The following is a 24,200-nucleotide window of genomic DNA, read 5'->3' as shown; positions in this document are numbered from 1 at the left end:
TATTAATGCAATAGAACAGTACAAATCATTCTATTTTTCTGATTTTCTACAGTGATAATGTGCTAAATTTGATAGATTAGGTTTTGTTTACCGTTTTCTCAATCTCAAGACCTCTTGGAGCTTACATTGCCAATTAGTCTTAACTTGCTTATTTTAGTGCAGAAGGAGCCCTGCTAAAATTGCCAGGCCACATTAAATCAAATAATTTTCTTTTTCTATTCAGATCCACATCTCGGGTCAGTGCCGACTCACAGTATGTTACTCCATTCACTTGTGACTCCGTGGCAGTATTTGTTACACTTACACATATGCTGGGATATTTTAAGGCTGGGGGTGTGTGTATACATGCATATATAAAGTATGTTTATATATAAATATTTATGCTAAGAAATGTATCTCTCATCTGTCATTAGAATTTAAAGCAGAAAGTTGAATATTCTAACCTTTGTAAAGCTTTCAGCTAGAGTGACAAACCTTTAGGCAAAGGCCACAGATATATATCTTACATGCAAATTAAAATGAGATCTGGCTTTTCTGTGGCAACTTCTTGTGCAAATTACTTAATATGTATAGGAGAGTCATCAATCTGCTGCTCTATAGATAACTCTGGACTGAGCTGAACGATGCTTTAATGGTGCTGAGCAGTGCTTCACAGTGATTTAGCTCTGGAAATGACGACTGCTACATCCACATGGAAAAGATGGGGAACTCGTCACCCATTTTCAGGGTGATGGAGTAAAGCATAAAGGTTATTCCTGGTGCCTGTGGAATATTTTAAGGACTGAGAATGTGAATCAAAACTCTTCAAAGTACTGGGGAAGAAAAATCTACTTCTGTGAACTTGATACTTGCAAAGAATGATGTCCGTGCTTTCACACTCCTATTCCTCCCCAGTGGTGTTCCTGCACACTGCAGAGACTCATTGGGGTGGGAGGCAGTTGTAAGGGCAGGTCTTCATCACTAACTGGGGACAGCAGTGCTGGAGAAAAGCTAATGCTGCTTGTAACTGTCTTGTGCCTGATCTTCATCCTGCTGTCCACTGGGTAGGTCTGTACCCTCCGTGGCCACCACACGACACAGCCTTGAGGGCTGGCACTTCGAGTGGGCTGCTGGCATCTGTGCTGCATAGCACCTGGCCCAGCTATTCTGTGGGCTCTCATGCAGGTCCTTGTGGACCTAAGATTTAATTGTCATTGCATCTCCCCTTATCGAGTTCAAAACCTCTGAAATAGGAGGAAGGCGATGACATAGCCTGCTGAAGTGAAGCGAGATGCAGTAGACATGCGTTATGTCCAGGAGGCTGGCATGAAGGGTTTGAGGAACATTTAAAAGCAGTAGGCTTGTTGCATGAGCATTGCAGAGATGTTTAGGGAGGCCTTATGGGATCTGTGTCTATTTTGTCTCTATAGACCATCCCTCAAGAGTACTGGGTACCACTGGCTAGTCCAGGTTTCCTTTTGTAACCGGTTAGCTTGGTTCAGAAATGAGGAGAGGAGACAACTAGTCTGAGTGTGGTTTGGTGTGCACACAGTATGTGGATGATCAGGATTTGGGGGGTATGGACCAAATCAGGATCCGAGCCAAACTGACAAGAGTAGATCCAGCCTAGCTCAGCAGACACCCAGAAGGACACTAGCTGTGCGTCTGTGCTCTGTGCCCAGAGCTGCTTTCAAGAGTTGCACTGATAATTGCCTAGCGTTTTAGACTGACCAGTTTGGATCAGTGTTGTTTCTGGGATTGCTTTTCATCGGGGACAGTTCATATGTCCTCATTTTTTGTTTGTATAGCTTATCAGAATGTGTTTTATCTGCATTTTTTACTTTTATGCGAGCTCTCTCTACTCTGTTACCCTGGATAATTGAGATTTGACTTTGCCAATGCATTAAATTTTAACCTCCTCCCACTATAGCACTGAAAACGGTGCAAAATAGAAGCAGTTGGTTGTTGATTAGTTGTTGGAGTCACAAAGGGCAATGAAGTTCCAGTAAATAAAGTGTCTTCTCAGTTGGAGATGTTTTTGCTGCATGACTCAAACTGAATTAGCAAAAAAAAATGTGACTGAATCTTGAAGATTGAGTGAAGCTAGGTGAGCATAGTGCAGTGAAACATAGTGCACACAGATTGTTCTTCGGGAAAGCACTGTGAATTTAACACAAACTTTTGTCTGGAAAAGCCTTTGCAGTCCTACATGAAATTTCTTGCCAAGCAGACCCATACCAAATTATTGAGCATCACGTTCTCTAAGCAAACCTTGCATGGTTCTCTCTTGCTCTTTGCTCACCTCATTTTTTTCAGGATTTAATGTGCCTCTCTGTTGCAATAATTTGGGGATGTGACCATCAAGCTGGTAGCTTTTCTTGAATGACGTTCCTTCAAACTTAGGTTAGGTCTTTACTTCCCATGTACTTCTAATTATCTCTGAACAGGCAAGGCTCATTACGCACACCTCCCACACCAATTCTCGCACAAAAGCAGTAGCTGTCCAGTGGTGGCTTTTAAGAATTAGAGACCAGCACATGCAAACATGCTCCTCTTGTTCAGTGCTTGAGATAGTTGCTTCCAAAAAGACTACAAATGAATCAACCGCCTCAGAAGCAGGAGCTGTATATAATAAAGCATCAATAACATCCAAATGATGGGGAAGACGGGGGGGGAGGGGAGGTTGTTTTTATTTATTTTTATTTTTTAAGATCATCCCTTTTTAAGGGGAAGTGCTTGGTGCTGAGCAGATTCATTCCATTCCTAATTTTTTAAAAGCCACAAGGTAAGTGTTCTTAAACAAAACAAAGAAGACTTTTGGCAGCAATGAGAAATAATAGGGGAAAAATGCTCCCTTTTAATGGCTTGTAAGGGCAGCAGTTGCCAATGTTATTAACTTGCCAAATGGCCTCAATTTGTGGGATTCAACAGGGTTCACAGAATGAATATTTTTAATAAATACTTCGCTGGGAGCTGGTTTCCGGTTTTGCTTCTTTGTTCAGTGGCAAAACTTTTCCTTCACTGGAAATTACTTTTGTCAGCGGGAAAAGGTTATTCTCTGGTGAAGCCTGACCCACAGGGGTTACGCAAAGAACACCTCCAAATAAACCTTGCCGAGGATGATTTTAATGAGGTATTTTCGTATTGTATTGAGTTAGCGGCTGTGCAGCGACAAATGGAGATGCAATTAAAACACATCAGCAGCCTCCCCGGCTCTTCACTTCTTTAAAAAGGCTTTTTCTTTTAGGACTGGAAGAAATGAATGAGGGTGCTTACTCTGTTTTGCACTTGATGAAATCATAGAAGAGTCCGTGGTGTTTATATGTGTTTTTTGCTGTTGTTTTTGTTAAAAGGTGGGCATTATTCTAAGTTGCTACTGGGAGATGGCACCGGGGTATTGTTCTGGCGTGCAACAGAAATGTCCTTTGGTTTCCAGCTGAAGCAGGAATCTGACAGGGAGGCATCATCGCTGTCTGATGGGCTGTCCCCTGGCCACCTCGCAGTAGGAAATTGGATAGGGAGCAAGGTTTTCGGTTCTGACTGTAAATCAGTCCTGCCTGTCCCTGTGCATCTCATCAGCAGTGCATAAAAAGCTGAAGGCTACAGCAAACTTGCATTAATTTTACCCGCAGGCTTTGTTCAAAATACTGATAATCCTGCTGCTCTGTTTCTGTATCCTGGTATGCTCCTCTGTCTCTCCACAAATAAACTTCCCGGTTTCTTCTGCCCAAGTTTTATGCTGAGGAATATGCATGGCAGGAAAGCCCTTAGCTGAGCCTCCTTGTCAGACTGGGTCGCACGGAGCGGGTTTTGGCCATTAATGCTAACAGCCAGCTCCTGTCTCCTTGCTCCTGTGGCTTGAGCTGCTTTCAAAAAGCTGTTCTTAAGAAAGCAGTACTGGTTCCTTTTCCTCTCTACTCTTTTTAGAAGTAAGCTGGGACAAAGCTGGCTGCTCCTTATCTCTGCCCTTGCACAAGAAGGTTTGGGTCTCAGCACCGGGCAGAGCCGGGTGATGTGGTTCTGTGTGAAGGGCACACGGGGGCCGAAATACTCAGCAGCAGGGTTAGCAAGGTCCAAAGGCACTGAGCAGAGCAGCACAGATGCGTTCAGTGCCCTGTGATAGCCTCTGCGTGGCTCTCACCAAGTGCCTTTCCCATCGTTTGCAAGCACATCTTGTTAAGTTTTCATTAGGAGGTCGTACCAGAGTCTGAACAAAATGTGCGTGTTTGTAAATGAAGCTTAAGCTATCAGAAATTATTAAAAACATGCTGAACAGAAAGAATCTGTTTCAAGGCAAAAAACCCTTGCAGGAAGGATTTTCTGGTTGTTGACTGAGGCAGGGAGCGAGGTCTGGGCCCTCTGATAATGAGGCTTCAAATCCTGCGTGGGCTGGCATTGCAGAATTTTGATGTGTTGGCTCTGCCAGGAACACTTTCCTCCTGCAGTAGTGGTGCTCCCACTACAGCCCCGTGTTAGCGAGGTGCATTCCTGGCAGTGGAAGTAGTGCTGATGCAACAGGGCCCATCAGCAGGCTGGTTTTGATAGAGGGTGAATTTATAGAGTGGTCTCTGCAATCAGGCTGTCAGAACTGCTCCCAGCCCCAGTGTTTGTGTCAAGGCTCTTAATTAGTGCGGAGAGAACACTTCAGTAGCTGCTCTTAAAACACGAGTTGGGGCACTTCACTGGGCTGCATGTAGCTGTGGCTGGTGTCTGGAGCAGGCTGGGGCCTGGGGCATTAATCCTTAATTTATCTGGGTGATCCAGGTCCCCTTGTTTTGTAAAACAGGATTCTTGTTCTAAATCTGCAACAATCCTACAATGTTACAGCTGCTTGAATTGGTGCGAAGAATATTACTGGTGCCTGAATGGTTCAGGGTGGTGAGAAAGGGAGGAGGATTTGGAGCACATCCCCTTGCCCTGTGAAGCTCTCCCGCAGGTGGGCACAGATGTGGTGCTGCAAGGCCACGTACAGCCTGCCTGTGGTGCACCAGGAGACATTCACCTCCAGCTGTGCCACCCACCCTGCTGCATTGTTGTCAAATGTGCTTCCAGTAAGGCAGATGCTTTTGCTGGTGATGCCAGGTGATCGCAAGGGGAGCTGGTTTTGAGCCTTGCTCAATGGAAGCATGATGGCGTGGTGTGAAGAAGCTCAGCCTCCCCTGCTGCCCTGCCAGACCACTGCCAGCTCAGAGCAGTTTGCTTTCGGATTACCAAGTGCGTTCACTGGCATGTTAGATGGCAGAATTATTTCATGTGCTTTTATACTTTAGTTGTATTTGTAATTAACCAAGGCTGCTGATGTTTGGTTCCAAAACTGCAGCCTTACCACCACTGTTGTCTGCTTGGTTGGTGCCACGTGGGGCGGTGACAGACCTTATCTAGAAACCCAGGTCTCCTGGAACTGACACCGTAGTTGTTCTGGATGTAGCTACTGATCTTCAGCCTTTTCTGTCTGGATGTGGCTCACTGTGCAGCTTTCCCTCTGAAGGGATTGTTTGGTGCTGTATGCTAATTGCTGTCATTATTAGTGATTCACCGCAGCCAGTCGTATCCTTGTCTTCTGCAGTGGGTAAAACAGTCCAAGGGTTTTGCACTGAGCCTCTCCCACTTCTTAACCTTTGCAGCTTGGCCTGTTCTGATGACCTTGCTGCCATTGCAGTTGTTCGTTTCTAAGGCTGTGGTTTCCAAAGGTTTGGTTTTGTGTGTCCCTGTTTTCTTCTGTATACCTCAGAGTGCTGCAGAGCAAAGAGAGCATAGTAAAGCTGGGTGCTAATGCAGTGCACGCCATATACAAACTGACTAAATATCCTTCAAGGGTAAATGCAGTTCAGCAAGCAGTAGGTGATTTCTCAGCCACTTTCACACCAGGTAGAAGTTTAACCACACAGGATTTTGGAAACCAGAAGGAGGAGTTTCTACTGTAAGCATGCAGTTGCCGAGCACTTAAGGGTGTATCGTTCCCGTGCCAAATGGCTGAGAGGCAGACAAGTGCAGTGCTGCTATGGAGAAGTGGTATTTTCGTCCAAGATGCTCAAAGGCACTGAAGTAAATTGGCCCTCTAGCTCCTGTAAGCTTTCAGTAATAAGCTGGATGCCTGTTGTCATCTGCAGGAGGGAACTGCATCTTTTGCACCAGGAGTAGGTACAACGATCTCTGTTTGGTGTTAGCACCGTGCTTCTTGACTTCATGGGGCTGTGCTAGCAGCTAGTGCATCTCTGCAGCAGCCGTGGGAGGTAGGTATAATTGTGCCAGACCCACCTTTCTGAAAATGAAGATACAGGAACTGAGACTTGTCTGAGAGCATTGTGGTGACAACAGAGCCAGGGATGCTACTCAAGAGTTCTCAACTTTCACCTCTGCGCGCATTTTCCCTTTCTTGTAAATCCCCTCTTCCTCTCAGAAAATCATGGGAAATTGGTTTGGAAATAATGTTTTAAGAGATCATATAAAAACAGTACCCTAAAGGAGAGTCGACTATATTTAAATCCTCTCAAAGCTTCCTTCAAAGCCCAGAGCAGAACAGAAAGTCCCTTTAAAGTTGACAAAGTAATTGTTCAAATAGGTTGGGAAAACAAACAGGCAAACAAAAACCCCACCAGTATGTTGTGAAATCAGTAGTCAGCTGCCTGCCATGGTTCGGAGTAGCGAGGCAAGCCCTGGTCGACCTGATGCTTAAATGAAAACCTCATGACCTTTTTCATATCAAAGGACAAATCCCTCTCAATTATTAATACCTTCTGTCTTGGAAATATGATTATGCTATGTGTCAGGTCATGTTGTAAAATGAGCTTTGGCTCCAGATATTCAATTAGAAGGCCCTCCACTTTTCTATTGGAGGAACAAAAGCAAATTAACCTTTCAGTAACATCTCCAAATGCCTTTCTCAAATCTGCCTGTGATTTCAATAACTTGTGTAGCTACACAAATTGTGTTAGTTTAAGCAGTATATCCATTTTCAGCTCTTATCTGTGCAATTACTGCCCATGGCTTGCCTTTCCTTGATTGACCAAGTAATATTCTTGTTTTAATTCTGGCTAATCACTCGGAACTCTTGAAGTGGAAACAGGCTTTGCTTTGCACTGCAATCTACAAGCTCCTGGGTTTCCTTTGATAGCTGTGCAATGTGCTGCTTTCTCTTGCTTAGAATAGCAGTCATTTGAAAACCAATAACGGAGGGCACTATCTCTCCCTGTTATTTTAGCCAGCAATAATTTCAAACAGAGACAGGGAACCAGAAAGTCATTCCACGCTCTGCACCTCGCACACTGAGGGTGCCATCCTGCCACATGCTGAGCCTACTGAGGCCCCGATGTTTTTGCAGGGGCATGAACAGAGTCAGCCCCTCGCAGCCCTGCTCCTGTCAGGCAGGATTGCAGACCCCGAGAGTCACTTAACCTCTTCCTGACTCCATTTAACCTTGGGTGTAATGAAGGAGGGGGATAATCGTGTCTTTTTCTCCTAGGGGCAATTTGAAGCGTAATTAATTGATGCGTTTGAGATCACCCATTGCGAGATGCCGAAGGGGGGAGAGGAGCCCTTCCTCTTGCTGAGGACAGAGCACAGACAGCACAAATGCCACGGTCTCTCACATGTCACTGGGCTTTCAGATCTCCTCTAAGGAGCCGGTCAGGACTCCGCTCTGAAAATACTGAGAGTTGAAGTCGCCACATTTAAAAAAAGGAAAGTCTGCAACATTAAAATGTAGGCATGTTTAAACTGTTTTTGAAGAGTCTCATTTAAAATATATGCACCTCGCTTGTGACTGTACTTGTCAGGTTTTATTATGTACAAGCTGCTAAAAGCATGCGCACGGACAACACTGGCAGCATTATACATCGTTACATATTAATGGTGGGCAAAAAGGACGGTATAGTCCTGTCTGAAGGCAAAGCACCTGTTATGTGCTGGTAGAGCCACTTTGGTTGGGATGCTGTGCTCAGGGTCAGCAGGGACCAACATCCTCAGCTGCCCTGTGTGGCCCTGCAGCTCCTGGACAACAGGAGACTTGTACCAGGACAGCAACACCATTCCGCCTTTGTAGCAGCTTCAGCTCAGCAGGGCGAGTCAAGGACAGGCTGTGGTCTGCTCAGGTAGAGAACCACCTCACAAAAACTACTCTTAGAAAATCATTCCCTTTCAAATGAAAAATCACCGGTGATGGGAAATGTTTCTCGTCTGAATTTGACCAGCTTCTGCTGCCAGCCAGCTCTGGAAGTTACTTAGCCTATGGCAACCAGCTTTTGAATAGCTTTTTAGAGTGAAAACTGGGCTGATTCATCTAGATTTCTGTCACTTCTTAATCTTTGGATTTCACCTATTGATTCACTTGAGTTTCTTGACTCCCTTTCCCATGAGATGTGCCTTCTTTGAACTCAGTTCTTGATTTGTGGAGCCAGAACTGCAGGCAGCAGTTAGGAGGTGCTAGGCACAGAGGCCCTCTCCACACCTACTTAATATTTTAATTTACACATTCAGTAAAGTTTCTTCTGACAACTCCATCATTTTCTTTCAAAGCTATTGCTAGAATTGTTTTGGATTCTTTTGCTTCTAATACATTTAAAGCCCCTTATATATTTAAAACATCATTATTACCTCTGCTGACTGTAGATACTGCTTTGATGTCCATTTGCTTCCTTTATCTGTTTTGTACAAATTGTTAGCTTTTGATTTGTATTCATTAAAAACAGCTTCACCTTTCTTCTGTGTGCTATGCTAATACGGCTTCCACTCTTCTAAGGAAACTGAATTAACCTTGTACTGCTCAGCTGTAGAGAGGTTATATTGTATTACCGCCCTTTGTAGTTTCAAATTAAACAAAGCATGAAGTAACTTAAAGGACCTTTTTCATACTTAAGCAAGTGGAAACCTGCATCTTATGGAAGCAGAACTTGCTTCCTTTAGGCAATTCTGAAAAATTCATATAGTTTTATTTTAAATTTAATAAGGTGACTATTGTCCAACAGGGTGAATCTGCTTCACGCACTAGTCAGGAGACATCTTTATAATTGTTATCTGGTCCTAATACTTTAATACATTGGAGCTTTAAGAATCTCTAATATTTTTTTTTACCTTGTCATCTCTAAACAATTCACTTGGTTAAAAAGAGAAACCCTGCCAATGAAAAATTCTCCATTTAAATCTAATAACGATATGTAGGTTATTCACTTGATTGTTTGATTGCTTTGGAAATCTGTTTGCCTTCCACCTGCATCCCATGGGACCCTGCAATTATGGGAAATGTTTACAGTTGTGCATACAGGATATTATTTCTGGGGTATTACCGAATTACTACAACATTTGCCTGATTACTCTTATATCTGGGGCAGTGTGCACTGTTTTTTAATATCAGTTTCATGTGTTTCTTACCTTAGCTGACAAATGATTTCATACTGTTTTTCCCCAGTCTGCTTTTTGTTTAAGAAAAAAAAAGTTTGCAAGGTGGCACGAGCACTTAGTACATTTTTCTGTTTCCTATGCAATGTCTTGGTTCTACATCGGTTGCCAACTTCTTGTGACATTGTGTTGGAAACAGCATCCAGCTCAACCCTGTGGTCCTTCACTTCTTCAGTCCTCTAGCTTGTGTTTCCACAAGGATTAATCCTGCTTGTGCTGGTTTCTCCAACGCCTTTGTGTCCACAAACCACATCCAGCTCGCTCATTCTTTCCTCAAATATACACAAACTACACTGTCCCATGTTCCTGCTATCAGCAAATTCAGCCGGCACAAAATAAGCTGGGTTGTATGTTTCCCCCTTCATCTCCCCAGCAAAGCACTAGCTTTCCTTTAAACGTCTCACTAATTAGAGATGTAATCTGGCTCCTGTGCCAGCCCCTCAGTGACCATGGGTCTGCATAAAAGCTGCTTGCCTGCTTGATTTCCCTCGTTTGCCACTCATCAGCCATTCCTCTTGAATTTTTACCTACAGAAGCCGTATTTTTCATGTACCAGATCTATCGAGAACTACTTGGTTTTTAAGGTCAGCGATGTGACTGCCCACGTGACTGTACTGCAGCATCTTCCCAGACCAACTTGACAGCATGAATACTTAAGAAAAAATAAACTGTGGAAAATACTGGGTTCATGTAAGATTTTAACCTGGTGGTGCAAAGGCAAGGAGAAGGGAGGAGTCCCTCTGTTGCATGTGTTCTCGCGTGGATCCATGGATGTGTGGTTTAACAGGCAGTCTCTTCTGGCAGGCTCCAGTGGTCAGGCAGAGCAGATAGCACTGTGGCTGTGTGGAAGGGCCTCTAGAGTGCAAGATTTTGAGCTCAGAGAGGTGAGAACAGCTGGACGGGGTTGTAATACGGTTGTGTCATTTACCGATCAGGAACAGAGAACAGCCTTAACGCATGCTACTGCATGTGCGTTAGGCTTGGAGCTTTCTTGCTTGCCTGCCAGGTGATGCAAGTGTGTTCCTGCATTAGGAAATGAAGTTAGCTCAGGGCTTTCAGAAACAGTTAAAAGTTTTAAGCACCAATGCTGGGATCCCATCAAAGGGGTGGATATTCCAGAAGCAGATTTCTTACAGATTTCTCAAGTCACACAGGAAATTACTGCTCAGTTTGTGTATGCTGTTAACCCCGTCGAGATCAGATTTGATAATGATGTAGAAACGAATACAGAAATGGGTAAAGCAAAGCCCTGCACCTATGTTAGAGGTCTCTGCTGCCAGATGTGCTATTTCCAATGCTGATCAATTGAAAATCCACCTCTCAGCCTTGTAGGAAGCCTGTGCTTCTACTGTAGCACCCAAATTAATCAAGTAAAATGTAATAAATCTTCCTATTTCTTTTGTCTGTAGTCCTATAAATACTACTAAGAAGGGAGTAGGACCTCTTGATTCTCAACACCTTACCCACACCTTCAGATGCCACCAGTTTAATCTCTTTCCGCTACAGTCCATCTGGAAAATCCTTTCTAAGGAGTCCACACGCTTTCCTATCCTCGTGTACAGCGCTCAGTACATTTCCTTTCTTTTCACTTTCAAATCTGGAAGATAGTGTTAACACTTAAAATAAATGTGTGATAGTGGGTGTGAAAAGGGAATGGGGAGAACAAGTTTTCCGTCTGTCAAAATGAAGACATCAACCTCTGCTTTTATTTTTTTTGGCATGTGTGCTTTAAATAGAATGACTGGGTTGGGTGACTTCCAAGTGTTTGCTACATTTGGCAATCCTTCTAAGTTGTAACAGATGAAGTTCTGCTGTTCCATATGATATGCTCCTTCCCCCTTTTTTTGGTGACTCCTTGAAGCTCCTTGGGAATTCAGCACAATATTCACATCTGTTCCATGGATGGATGTCCAAGGCTAACAAAATGCCTACTGGACTTGGAGTTAGCTCCGCCAAAAGCCATATGGTTGTGTTTTCGTTTTGCAAGCACAGTGCAGTAAAGAAAGCAGGTTGGGCCAAGAGAGAAGAGAAGGGAGTGGAGAAGAGGGATGGAGCTTCAGATCACTAAATGAAGTTTTTTTTTTTTCCTTTGGTATTAGAGTGGGAAGATGAGATGATTACAAAAAGAGGAAATGAAAACTGTAAGCATAGATATATTTTTTTTTTAATTACATGGCACTCATCTCCTTTGTATGATGCTGTTGACCATAACCTCAAGGCAGGTTTTGTTTTGCCTACCTTTTTCAAAAAATGTTACAGTCTGGATAATTGGATGCTCCCTTTTAGCCTTTAAAGTATGCATCTTTGCAGAGAACCATGCTCAGAGCCCTTCTTGGTGCCACCTATTGAACACCATGCAGTCACCAGCTAAACTCCCACACGGGCTGTTTTCTTACCAGCTGTATGTTGGCCCCTGTAAAAGGGCAGCTTTCATTTTCAATAGCCACTTTCTGTGTCTGAAAGACTATGCTTGGTATTTGTTGTTTCATGTTCTGATCTTCTTGAAGAGTGTGGCTCATGGAGAGCTCTTACTGCTGCAACTTTAGAGGGAGCTTAGAGTGAGTCCTTACCAAAAGCCCCATCCTCCACTTGTCCAGCACACACAAGGTGCGAACAATATCTACTGATGTATCACAATAAAAGAAATATCTTTTACTGAGGGTTTGAAAGTTGCTGTTTGGTGAAATTTAAATTCCAAGCTCAAGATGATGAGCAGAAAGGGGGACCCGAAAAGTTTTAAGTTCTTAGGAGTCTTTGTTATAGTGCAACAGTTGGGTACCTTGCTTTCCACTAAACTACAGCACATGAACGTGTAGATTGCAGCGAGTGTTCCTGTTCTAAGGCTGTCTGATTTTCATGGTTTTTTGGTCTCTGAAATTATTTTTAGATAGCGTCACCAGTTCTGATTTATTTCTGTACAGTAATGTTAACAGGCCAACCAAGGCTTTCACCCCACAGCACAGGACATTAGCCAAGATGCGTCAAGAGACAGGCTTGACCTGAAGGTTTGTCAGTCTCAGGCAGACAGGACAGGCAAATGGTGGGAGAGAAAATGGGTCACTGACGTGGGCTTCTGGACACGGGAGCAGTGCCTGGCAGCCTGGGGCACTAATATCCTCCTCTTCCTTTCCTTTTCTGACTGTTTTCTCCCTGACTAATGTCAAACTGCTCAATGAAGTTAATATTTGCAAGCTGTGGAGGATGTGCACTGTGTCCCTCTGAAACACAGCTGCCTTCAGGCAGATGCTATCATGCTGCATAGAGGGTTTGAGGCTGGTGAGGTGGATTTGAAGAAATGCCTCAGTTTCCCAGGAAATTTTCCTTTGACTTTTTGGTGCTGTTAGTTACTGCATAAACTCTCGGTGACGTTTATACACATCCCATTATGAAGAAGAAGAAAAATTAAAAGCAGTGCCTCTGAGGAATGAAATAGCCTTTTGGTCAAGATGAAAGGAGTGTGCAGCTTTTCCTTTGTGAGAAGGGATGCGCAGAGTTTATGCACGGGTGCTGTTTTTCTTGTCACCCAAGAGCGAGTGCAGTTTGAGACAGTGGCTTTGAGCCTCAGAGGGTGTTTGTTTAGCACTGACTAAAAAGCAGTGCAGCCACTTATTTACCAGTGTTTTACAGTGATGAACAACAGCACCGTAAGCTATAATTGAAGCTTGTGAGCAATTCATTGTGCTTCTGTTCTTATCCAGAAATAATACCACGATGAACTCTTGTGCTTTTTTAGTTATATGGGTTTGAGAGAAGTGCATCCATTACTTCTTTTTCTTGCATCTAAGCAGAAAAAGCGACCTGAATGTTTGCTTGGGAACAACTTCTTTATGCTACGCTTGAGAAAAATAAACTCACAGATGTGGGTACTTTTTTCAAAGCCATAGTATTGATATTTTGTGAGTAGCTTAGATTAATCAGACAATAAACATTGCTTCTGAATTAAGAGCACTCCAATCTGAATCTTGAATCAAGAAGGCAGTTCCTGTTCCTCTTGGTACGTGTTCTTTTGAAATGTTTGAGTATATTTAGTGTACGTGCAAGCAGGGGACGAAGTGGCCCTTTGTTCAACGTGGCTGTGGTACCACCAAGTGTCAGCCAGGCTCCCACACAACGGTTTGGGGCTCTTCCACACTGTCTAAAAGTCTTCTGGGGTTGTCTGTTTTGTGGTAGGGTGGAAGGAGAGTTGAGGATGGCCAGCAGCAGTCATCCTAAGCCAGGACTCTGCTCTCCATATGTGGCGTGTTGCCTGCTGGACTTGCTCTTCTTCCCCTCCCTCGTGATCCCAATGCCTTGGCTCTAACAACGGCAATTCCCAAACGTGTCTAAAGGCTCCTCCTGGTTTTTAATATAGAATTTTTATTCCAGCAACTTCCTTTCCAAATTCCAGGCTCCTCCTGTTCATCACTGCATTGTCTTTATTCCCATCTCCAAAAGTAGCTGCATCTGTGGCAACAGCAGTAACAGCCGATGTGATAATACCCGTGAGGAAGTACAACAGCGTGGAAATGGTTTGTTCGTTTGTGGTTAGTGATCTTTCAGTGCTCTGAAGTGACTGGTTGTAGGAACCAGCCCCTGGTCCCTATATGGGATGTCACTTAAATGTAAATATCTGCTTGTGTTGCTTGCAGTTGGAAGAATTTTAAATGCGTGCTTGAGTCTACGTGGCTGAGACACATGGTCTACAGATGCCTAGTCCTGCTCTGCTCATCCCACAACTGGAGAACTCCAGTCTAGAATTATTTTTAACAAAAACTTTCCCCTAGTTCACCTCTGTGTCTTGAGTTTGTCACAGTATCTTATTTACAACTAACATTTATGCTGTCTTTTTTTTCCTGTGTCAAACAGGGTGCCCACACTGTAAAAATGCCATTCCACATTTTACAACTGCTGCTGAAGTCTTTAAAGAAGATCGAAAGGTAACTTGCTGTTTATCATTTCTGAGATATTTAAGAACTTTCCCCACCATTTGTGCTTTGCAGGCTTTGCTTATTGATCAAGTGACAGGCTTGCAGATAAAATTGATGTTAAACTAATAGAAATGTCTCTGCATCTTATGGGTTATATCTTTCTGGTCAAACTGAGTTACACTTGTTCTCTGCGTTTATTTGTTGTCTTTTCTGATTAATTCTTTGTGCAAGAATTCTTGTGAAGCTGTGAAGCAAAGCATGTTATTTCTTAGTGAAAGATTAATAAAAGATAACTTATGACTTCTCCATTCCCCTTCGACTTTTGTCAGGCATAAACAGGGTGCATACAGAGAAACCATAAGTATTGTGACAGCCCTGAGAACCTCAATCATACTTATGCAAGCAAAGATCAGTAGTATATTGCTGTTGGTTGGCTGGCTCGAGCCCAGGATATTGTGCCCTTCTAGGACCCTCATGCTTCTGCCTTGAAAGTTCATCTGATGGTTGAAGCATGCCAGTAAATTTATGTGAATTTTAAAAAAAGCCATTTTAACTGAGTATATACGTGTCTGGGATTAAAAAAATGAAAAGCCACTGGACTTAACCAAGTAACTACTTTAAAACCTGCTTACACACTTAACTGTCTTTGACTAAACTGTGTTTCATTCTGATCTCAGTATTTGTTCTAACACCGTGATTGCTTTGTGTTTCACTGCGGCATGGAAAAGATTTCAATTTAATAGGGAAATGAAGAGGTAATTCTGAAACAGTTATACCCCTATTAATCTGCCTGCTACCATAAGGAAAGAATTTCTATGGTGTTTTTTTTTTCTTTTCCTCTTGTCTTTTCTGTAACTCACACAAGGGGCATCAGATTGTGGAGAAACAAATCATTCCTGCATCACTGAATGCATCCCATGAGAAGTCCCTCGCACCCTCAGGCACAGGTTGTACATGGAAGGTTTGAAAGTTGTTCAGCTTTCAGTCCTCTTACTGCTGTAGATTTGTGTATTCAGATGCCTTTTGCTTACCTGTTTGTTCCTGAGATCTCTGAGAACGTACCCTTGTTTTCCTACTTGGCAGTTCTAAATAAAACTGCTCTTTCCTAGATTCATTAAAATTTCAGTTGGAGGAGATGAAGCAGATGTGCCAAACAATGTGAAAGTTGCTTCTTAGAGCTGAAGGATGTATTGGCAACCGATCTGAACCATCGTGCAGTTTATTGGACATCACGATGGTGGTAAATGCAGGCTTGTGAAACTTTCAGCTCAGACCGCAGGTTAAGAAAGGACTCGGAGCAGAGCAGTGATTGACGGTTGCAGTTCTTGATTTCAGTTTAAGGCTGAAGTGGGGAAGTATAAAATGTAATGAGTTGGAACAGGAGAGCCAGCAGGGAATATTAAGGCTGGTACAGTTTCGGAGAGGTGTGTGCAGTTAGGGAAAACGATGTTATTCCACCCTAGTGACTTATGAAAGTGCCAGGGATTGATTATCTAGGGAACACTATTTAATTGCATACAGCCATAACCTGTCAAGGTGTTTCTTGCTGCCAGTTTTTGCCCTTGTGGAAAAGAAAATAAACCTGTTTAAAACTTCAGAAGGGCACATGCCTCTTCCCATAAGCAGCACGAGGCATATTCCCATATTTCAAACCAGTTGAGCTTTAGAATTTCTTTAATTTGTAGTTCCATAGGGCTTGAAACTTCTCTGAAATAAATGCTTAAAGAGGAGGGAAGAAGTGTTTTTTCTTTCATGGAAAGATTACTAAATTTCATTTTCAGTCTGTAATAGTGGCTTTTTTTTTCCCTTCCCCTGGAGAAAGATTTTTTTTTCTTACTTTAGCTGAGGATGGTAGCATTTAAACCCTATCTTCTTGTCAGTAGGGGTGGTCCTTTAATTAAACATTCAATTCCGCAGAAGCCAAAGAAAAATCAAAATCACTCCAGCTGTGAATGGTTATAAATGGTATCTTAACAGGTGTCCTTTGGGAAACTTTGAGTCTTTACATGGGAATTTTGAAGACGAGCAAAACTTGAAGCTGTTTAAAACGTGTCTCTGGCTCTCAATATTCACAGGAACAGGGTGATTTTGGTGCAGGATCCCCCCTGCAGGGATGCGTGCGATGCTCTGTACTTTTTTCATCATCTGCGCTGCTGGAGTCAGAGTTTAAAAACGCAGTGCTCAGAACATTGGCCCCAAATGTCAATTCTTGTTGGCCACATCACTGCTGGTGGTTTCAGCAGGAACATGGAGCCTGTGTGCTGGCCTGGGGCAGCTGTTGTGGCAGAACAGTTCTGGGTGTATCCAAGGAGGGCTCTGGCATCACTCAGTGTGCCTGCGTGGCTTTTTGTAACCGGGGGCACTCAGTGCCATGAGACCAGATGAGTGGAGAGGCTCGTCCAGTGAAGCAGTTAGCATATTGCTTTCAGCTATTTAAAAAGAAAGGAAGGAAAAAAAACAAAAACACCAGCCATCTGGAATGTTCTTGCCTTGGGGAGCTGTGGCCTTTGCATACAGCTGCTAGGGGAAAGCCTTTGGCCTGTGCTCCGCAGTCAGAGTTTTGGCAATGACCGTGTACATCAGAAGATGCAAATGTGAGTATTGTCACTTTGCTGAACAGACTGGAGAGCAGGAAGGCACGTGCACTAACTTCTCCGGAGACTCTTGAAAGGGCACCAGCTAAATCTTCAAAAAATCTGCATTCTGCCTTTTGGCTGATCCTAAAGTTCAGCTTGAAGGAATTGATTTGTGATGCTCCAGCTTGGATTAGCTGAAGGAAAGCTATTGACTCCTCAAACTCCCAGTAACAAATCTCTGGAACTCCCCCAGAGGGGCTGCAGTTTGACCAATCTTCTCCAGTTTCACAGAAAGCAGCTCATGTACAAATGCATTGACCTAGATCAAAGCACAGCAGCTGGAATATAGTGAGTTTGTATAGAAACAGCAGTAGCAGAGATTACTGGAAAGACTGCAGCTCCTGAGGTGAGTTGGTGTGCTTGCAGGGAGCTACAAGTTACAGGGAAACTGGTAAGTCCCCAGTATGTATCATGCATGGGCTTTGTTGCCATGTTTTTAGGTTTGAACCGTGGTTCAACATCATGATACCTACTAAATCAGTGTATAGAGTCATCCAAATGAGTTCATATTTGAGTTTAGCCAAGAATTTGATCTCTCTTTACTTAAAAAGGATGTGTTGAATTTCTTTTTAATTAGGCTCATTAAATATGGTGATGTTAGCATTGTACATCTTGGTGACTACTAATGGATCTTCCCTTTGCAAATAGGCCCGCTTTGAGAATAGCTGATGAATTGCAGCCATGGTAATGCTGCTGTGGTACATCAGGACCTCTAATAATGAATCATCCATTTGCAAGGCCATTTGCATTGAAAACAGCAGCTGAATCTCAACAAGCTTTAGCAGGCTAGTTCATAACTGCTGTTAGGATCCAGAACAGGTAATATAAATAGAATCCCACGGAGTAATCGTAGAGAAGAATGTGCATCTGTCTTACTCATAGGTGCTTTTAAGACATTTGGCAACAACAGACTTTTTTTCATAATCAGGTAAGTGTCATCTGGAATTGACTATACTTTAAAGCCATTGTTTAGTAGCGTTCTTTTCCATGCTGCAATTTTACATTTATTTTAATTTTTTTAAGCTTATCATATATCATTCCTTTCAATATAACTAACTGAATCAATATTCAGTTAGTTATTCACTTCCATTTTCATAACAAAAGTCAATATTAGCTCCAGCAGAGATTTATTTCATTGAATCAATAAAGCAGTGTATGGCAGTACATATTTTAACAGAAGAGAGACAGGGATTGCAGAAGATATTTTTACTATACCATTGTGTGATAGCTGGGAGACAAACTGTTTAAATGAAAGGGGTTTAAGAATAGAAAGGAGGAGTTACATGGGAGGTCAAGGGATCCCAGTTCCAATTTTCTACAAATCTGTTTGAACCACTGGATGTAATCTTGTTTGTTAGCTGCAAGATCCCTCTAGAACAAAAAGTTGCTTTCATAATTCTGTTGGAAGGCAACTCTGCTGGCTGTTGCCTGATGAGATGGTGCTGCAAATCCTTCTTTCTCTTCTGATACTTGCGTGGAGGGGGAAAAATAAGCATCACGCTTCTGTTACATTTGAAGCATGAAGAGATCAGTGGTCACACTTTCGGCATAACTCCTCTTCTACTTAAGCACCTAAATGAAAAGTTCTGATTTCTGCAACAGGTGAGCATTCCTGATCAGACCACTTCATCTGAATAGTAGGCCACGCTCATTTCCTTTTTTAAGAGCTCTTTAGAGCTAGTTGTACATTACTCACATTCAAATGCAGTGCAGAGTGCAGTTTGCAACTCTACAATTAAGCTTCCACTTCTTTGATAAAACCAAAAAACATTGCTGTGGGACTTTACTTTTAAGATAAAGGTATTTTCTAGTCCCAGATGTTGCTACAGTGCTAAACTATACTGACTCTGGAGTAAAGGACAAATGCAAACTAACCCGATGTTGTTACTGTTCTGCATACTAATCTGGTGGTATTAATTATTATAAGCTACATGCTAGCTGTGAGGAACTACCAACGACATCAAGAAAACTAGGTGTATTCCAGGGAATTTCCTCTGAGGTCTGCAGTCCTCTGATTGACTTCCTTTTCATTCAATAACTGTTTTGTTCCTGCTGCAGTTACTGAACAGGATGGTGATAAACCTGAACGGCATTGCCTCTGGAGAGATAACTTCTGTATAATGACGTGTTGTCGATATTTAAGGCAGTGCAGCTTTGGGTTATGGAGAATCCATAACCCTGTGGAGTTTTGTGCATGTTGCAGATAAAACAGCGGGCTTTTCTTCTATATTTCAAAACGGTTTTTAGTGAATTTCTCCCTCTGGCTGTAGGAAAGTTAGGAAAGCTCAAGAAATGAAATTTTAGCCCTAACAATCAAACCTCCATAAAATCAATCCTGTCTTCTGAAAGCTTTTATGCTGGACTTTTTTTCTTCCATGATGAACATATATATACCTAAGTCTTACACCAACTCTTCCTGGTGAGTTTCGAGCTCACAGATTTTTCACATTGTTTTTTTCCTCGTAATTCAAGAGAGATGATGCCAAGTGTCTTGGTTCCTGGGATACGTATCAGGGACGTCTTATGTTTAATCTGTCTGAAATTTCTGGTTAAATACAGTTGTTTTTACAAGGCAAAGCATATTGGGGTTTCTACCCTATGTTTTCCAGTGAACTGTAATGCAAGCACAGGCTGCTGGTAGTTGTATTTGAACATCGTTTCTGAGAATGGCATTGAAGTCTTGAACCAGTTTTTGGTAGAAGTTTTTAGGGTGGTTGTTTTACCCAACTCAGTTTCTTTTTTTAATGATACAGAAAAACTCATTGTTGATAAGATTGAGAAGAAAACATCCCCACAATGTATGACTGCTCGCTTAGGCCAGAACTCAAGCAAATACTTCCTTTTTGTGGGCTGCAAGGGGCGTCGGTTTTGTCTGCTGATGTTCTGGTATGTTGTGGAGTTCACTTGTCTGAAACTGATAGAATGGAGTTGGTCCTCAGTCCAGAAGTGTGGTTTGCTACAAGTGGTTTCCAGCATTACTTTTCTCTTTCTGCAGTGCACTATATTTGATCTTCCTCTGTGAGACAGGCAAGACAATTAGGAGTGTGATGCTATGGTAATGAGTGCATAGAGATGGTAGCAACCTCTATATTTAGGCTGCCTTAACATTTCCACTCTAAAGTAATCACTCAAGCTTTCCTAAGTACTCTTACTCAGCTTCTGTTGGCAGCAGGCATTTGAAATCCAGCCCCAGGATGCAGTCTTGGGAATTAGATGTGTCTCTATGAAATTTTGTGTGGGTCTGTATGAGTTACAAGTCTTCTGAAAATTTCCATTTCTCTTCTCTCACTGGCTGTAAAAATAACTGAACGGGAATGCGTGATCTGAAGAGTTGGGCTCAAAATGACGTTTGCAGGAGCAGCAGCAAGTCCACGGGGTTTTGTGGGAGCTTGCATCAGGAGTGCTCCAGAGAATGATGGACCACGGGCGTATTCTCCAAATGCTACTCCAGGTGTACACAGCCCTTGCTGTTAGACCTGTGGAGTTAAGGCATTGCATTAGGGTAACGTGACTGTTGCAGACAGACTTAGGCTGGGATCTTTGTGCCTTACATCAGTGTGTGACAAATGCATGCAGATGGAGCAGCTGAGATTTCCACGTGCTGTAGAAGAGAGCTGTATCTCAATCAGACTGCTAAGCATTTCTTTCAGAAGCCACCTCCTTGTAGCCCATCAGTCATCCAATTTAATGCAATAAATAAATGTGTGCTGAACAAGGTTAAAAGTGGGTTATAGGGCTGTATTCCTCCACCGTGCTGGCTCCTCACTGCAGGTTATTCTCACCAAAAGCCTTTTGTAAAGGAAGTTGGGCTCTTTCCTCCAACCAAAACAGTTCTAGATGATTCCAGAGAGGTACAGTATAACTTCCAGTCTACTAAAACCTAGCTTTCCTAATCTCCAAGGTTTTAACTAAGAACAGATGCATCATCAGTCGTTGACAGTTCTATGTCTCAGACTGACTACGAAGATCTGGATGAGTGCACATATACCTGCCACTTTTTCTGGCTCTAGTCTCTCCCTGTGTGATATTTAGAGCAGTTGGGAAAAAAAGTAGTTTTATTTATTCTTCCTGCTTTCAGTGAATCAAGACTTCTAGTATTTTTTGTAAATTAATTCTGTGACATCAAATAAATGTTTGTCTCCATTGTGAGTTTTCCTTTACACAGAAGTAGCCAACAGGCCTCTAAATTTTGGCTGACTGCTGAGGTCAGGAAGACATAAATACTTAGATGAAACTCCTTTGCAGTGCATTATTCCTGACCCTTTGTTTTAGCTGGCCCTGAATGAGTAGGAGTCTTTCTGTTTACAAGAAGAAGAGGGGAAAAAAAGGTGTGTTCATAGAAACTCTCAAGAGTCCTGCTTCTGTTAATAGCCTTATTCAAGTTTAAAAAGTGAAACAAATTATTTAGGAATATTGCACACTTTCTGTAGTGCCTCCCATCTGAAGATAGACCCAAGTGAGACCCTACTGAACGCTGTCTTACCAGGTTTTCAAAGCCAAAACAAAACAAGCAAACCACCCGAAGTTGGCTTTGCCAATCTCTTCAATAGCTATTAGGGTAATGAGATCGGGTCTTGACAGTGTCACCATGAAACTGGAGGGCATTAAGTGATCTTTTAATTGTGGAAGAACAGTTCAACTGCAACCCTAGAGTCATGCAAGCAAAAGGTATTTTGATCAGATGTTTGAAAGTGGCACGTGTAATGGAAATTTGAAGATGAGATGTGGCTGCTATGAAATTAGTACTTGATACATTGTAACCCATAGCTGCAAAAATTATTCTTCTAATTTTTTTTTTCATAGCTTGTACTTAAAACTGCTTGCTCTTCAGCAAAGCCCGTAACGGGGCTGTGAAGGCAAGCCTGCGTCGCAGCAGCGTGCGTTCGTTCGGAGCCAGAACTGCCACTCAGCGAACAGCCAGTGTGAAATCACAGCAGAGGGCTCTGCTGCTTGAAATAAAAGCCTGTGAATTGCATTTTGTTTTAACATCAAAAATGTTAAGTACAGCCCATTCTCAGCACTTCACAGGTTCGGGTTCCAAATGTCAAATGCTCTAAACTAGGGTTAGCCCGAGCTGACGCTCCGGGGCTGTGGGGTTGCGCTTCCCTGCGCTCTCCTGAGGCAGGCAGGGGAGGAGGGTGTTGCTCTGCTGCGAGCAGGCTGCTTCCTCCTGACGCTTGGTTTGTGTGACAGTAGCATCTAGAGGTTTCAAAAGGAATTAAAGCCCACTTTGCTAATGGCTGTGCGTAGCACACCATGCCCCTACATCAAAAGGGGGGCAAAAAAAGACAGGGAGGAGAACGGATGAAGCCAGGCAGGGATTGCAAAAGTAAGCAACCTACTTCTCTACTGGCACTGCTCAGTAGACAACGCTCTGGCCTCTCCCCCATCCCCATTGTCCTTGGAAGAACTGAACAGGGCTCCTGAAAGCTATTTGGGGTAAAAATCATGAATCTTAATAGCTTGTGAGAGTGAGCTTCCATGTTTGTCCATGAAGAGATGAGGCAGTGTTTCCAGGCACCGGTTGTGTCACAGGAAGGAGGTTGGGTTAGGTGGGTCCTTATGGTTATCAGTGTCACCCTGTCACTGTTCATCACCTAGCACTTAAAGTCCTGCAGTGTGACAGCACTGTGACCACCATGCTTGGACTTCATTTTGGTTTAACAAATGCACCCTCTGGATTTCCTGCTTGGAGTCTAGCGCAGAGCTTCGCGAGGAGGCCGGGAAGGCGATGCTGTGTGCTGGGAGCTGAACCCACCTCGCAGCTGTGTGGGCCAGAGGCTGTGCGGGCACTGCAGTGTTGTACTGGGAGGAAGCCACTTCTCTCTGATCTTCCTGCACAGCTGAGCCACCACAACAGCAGTTGCATTTTTGGCAGAAGACGTAGGTCTCTCCCAGCATTAGCTCTAAGCTGCAGCAGCACCGTGACTGTGGAGTCTTCCTTTGTCTTCTGCTGCCTCACGCTGATCTCTTGCATTTCAGATCGCCTACGCTGCAGTGGACTGTGCCAAAGAACAGAATCATGACCTGTGCAAGCAGGAGGGAGTTGATGGCTACCCCACCTTCAACTATTACAACTACGGGAAATTTGTGGAAAAATATACGGGAGAAAGAGGGGTGAGTAAAAGCAGGAGTCATCACCTGATAAAGGGAGGAAGGTCTCTGCCAGTACTGCCTCGCAAATGAGTACTGCAGGGCAAATTTTTATCTTACTGAAAGGATATTTAACTGTTTCTGTTACTAACTTACATGGATGAATCATTGCGTACCACGCCCCTGTACATCTCTGTATTACGAATGTACTTGGTCTATTTTAGGAATGTGAGAAGAGGAAAAAGGAGTAGATTTGGTAATGCTTTGTTACATATTTTATTCTTTAAGCTGAAGTCTGCAAGTGAATTTGGACTGAGTGAAAGCAAGGGATTTATTACATGGGCTGCAGCTAGGTGCTGAAATGCCAGAAAATACAGATTTTGCTCCTGTCAGTTCTGGATCTGGATCATGCATACACTGTAAACATACTTCAGTTCCACTAGGCAGCCAAACGGTGACAGACCATTCGTTTTTATAGCAGGGACAAAGCGGTCCTTTGGAGACCAAGGGAAGCTAAATGTCTCATTCTCACTGAATCAGATTAGCTCCTGGAACTCAGGATGGAAAGACCAATTGTGCCATCTAGCCCATGGGCTGAAGTTTCATTCTTTTGTCCTGCTGTGGCCGGCTAATTGTATGCTATGAGTGCAATGGGCAGAAATGGCATAATGCCTTCTGTGGTTGTAAAATGCCTCAAAATAAGGGAGCCATGTAATTATTTGCATGTCATCTTTGTCCTGAGCTTCTGGAGGGAGGTTACTGCTCAGCAGTGATTGATTGCTGAGAGAAGCTAGGGTCTACAAGAAAAAAAACTCAGGGTCTTCAAGCTATCCAGTGGTTTTGCTACAAGAGCCTGCATGAAAGTCATTGCTGCTGTTACAGCTCACCAAATTACAGAGAAGCATGAAGGGGAAAAAAGCCAAATTCTGAGGTTATTTGTCAGTCAGGATCTTAGGAAATTCTTCATGGAGCTTCACCTCCTTGTTTTTTCCAGCATTAGGACCACAGTAATGACCATTTTATGGAGCTGATCCAGGCGTTGTTATGGATACTGCGTTTAGTTCAGATTGTGGATCTTTTCTTAAAAGTAAAGATGGGTGCAGTAGCCAACAATTAAGTAAAATTTCAGCCACAATCTTCCTCGTGTTTCTTATCCACGTGTCTGGAAATGATATATGGAAGGAGGGATCTG

The 24,200-nt window shown here is 43.0% G+C and overlaps 1 protein-coding gene across 1 annotated transcript in view; it reads left to right on the top strand.

Annotated features, from left to right (window-relative positions):
• The window catches only part of PDIA5 (protein disulfide isomerase family A member 5), a 96,676-nt gene that overhangs the window by 71,216 nt on the left and 1,260 nt on the right, over positions 1 to 24,200 (top strand). Inside the window, exons 15-16 of the mRNA XM_084289610.1 lie at positions 14,218 to 14,288; positions 22,898 to 23,032. Of these exons, the coding sequence (XP_084145736.1) occupies positions 14,218 to 14,288; positions 22,898 to 23,032 (206 nt within the window). The remainder of the gene's footprint in view (positions 1 to 14,217; positions 14,289 to 22,897; positions 23,033 to 24,200) is intronic.

This window comes from Netta rufina, assembly GCF_964035555.1.
Source record: "Netta rufina genome assembly, chromosome: 6".
NCBI lineage: Eukaryota > Metazoa > Chordata > Aves > Anseriformes > Anatidae > Netta > Netta rufina.
This window is presented reverse-complemented; position numbering and strand designations above follow the sequence as displayed.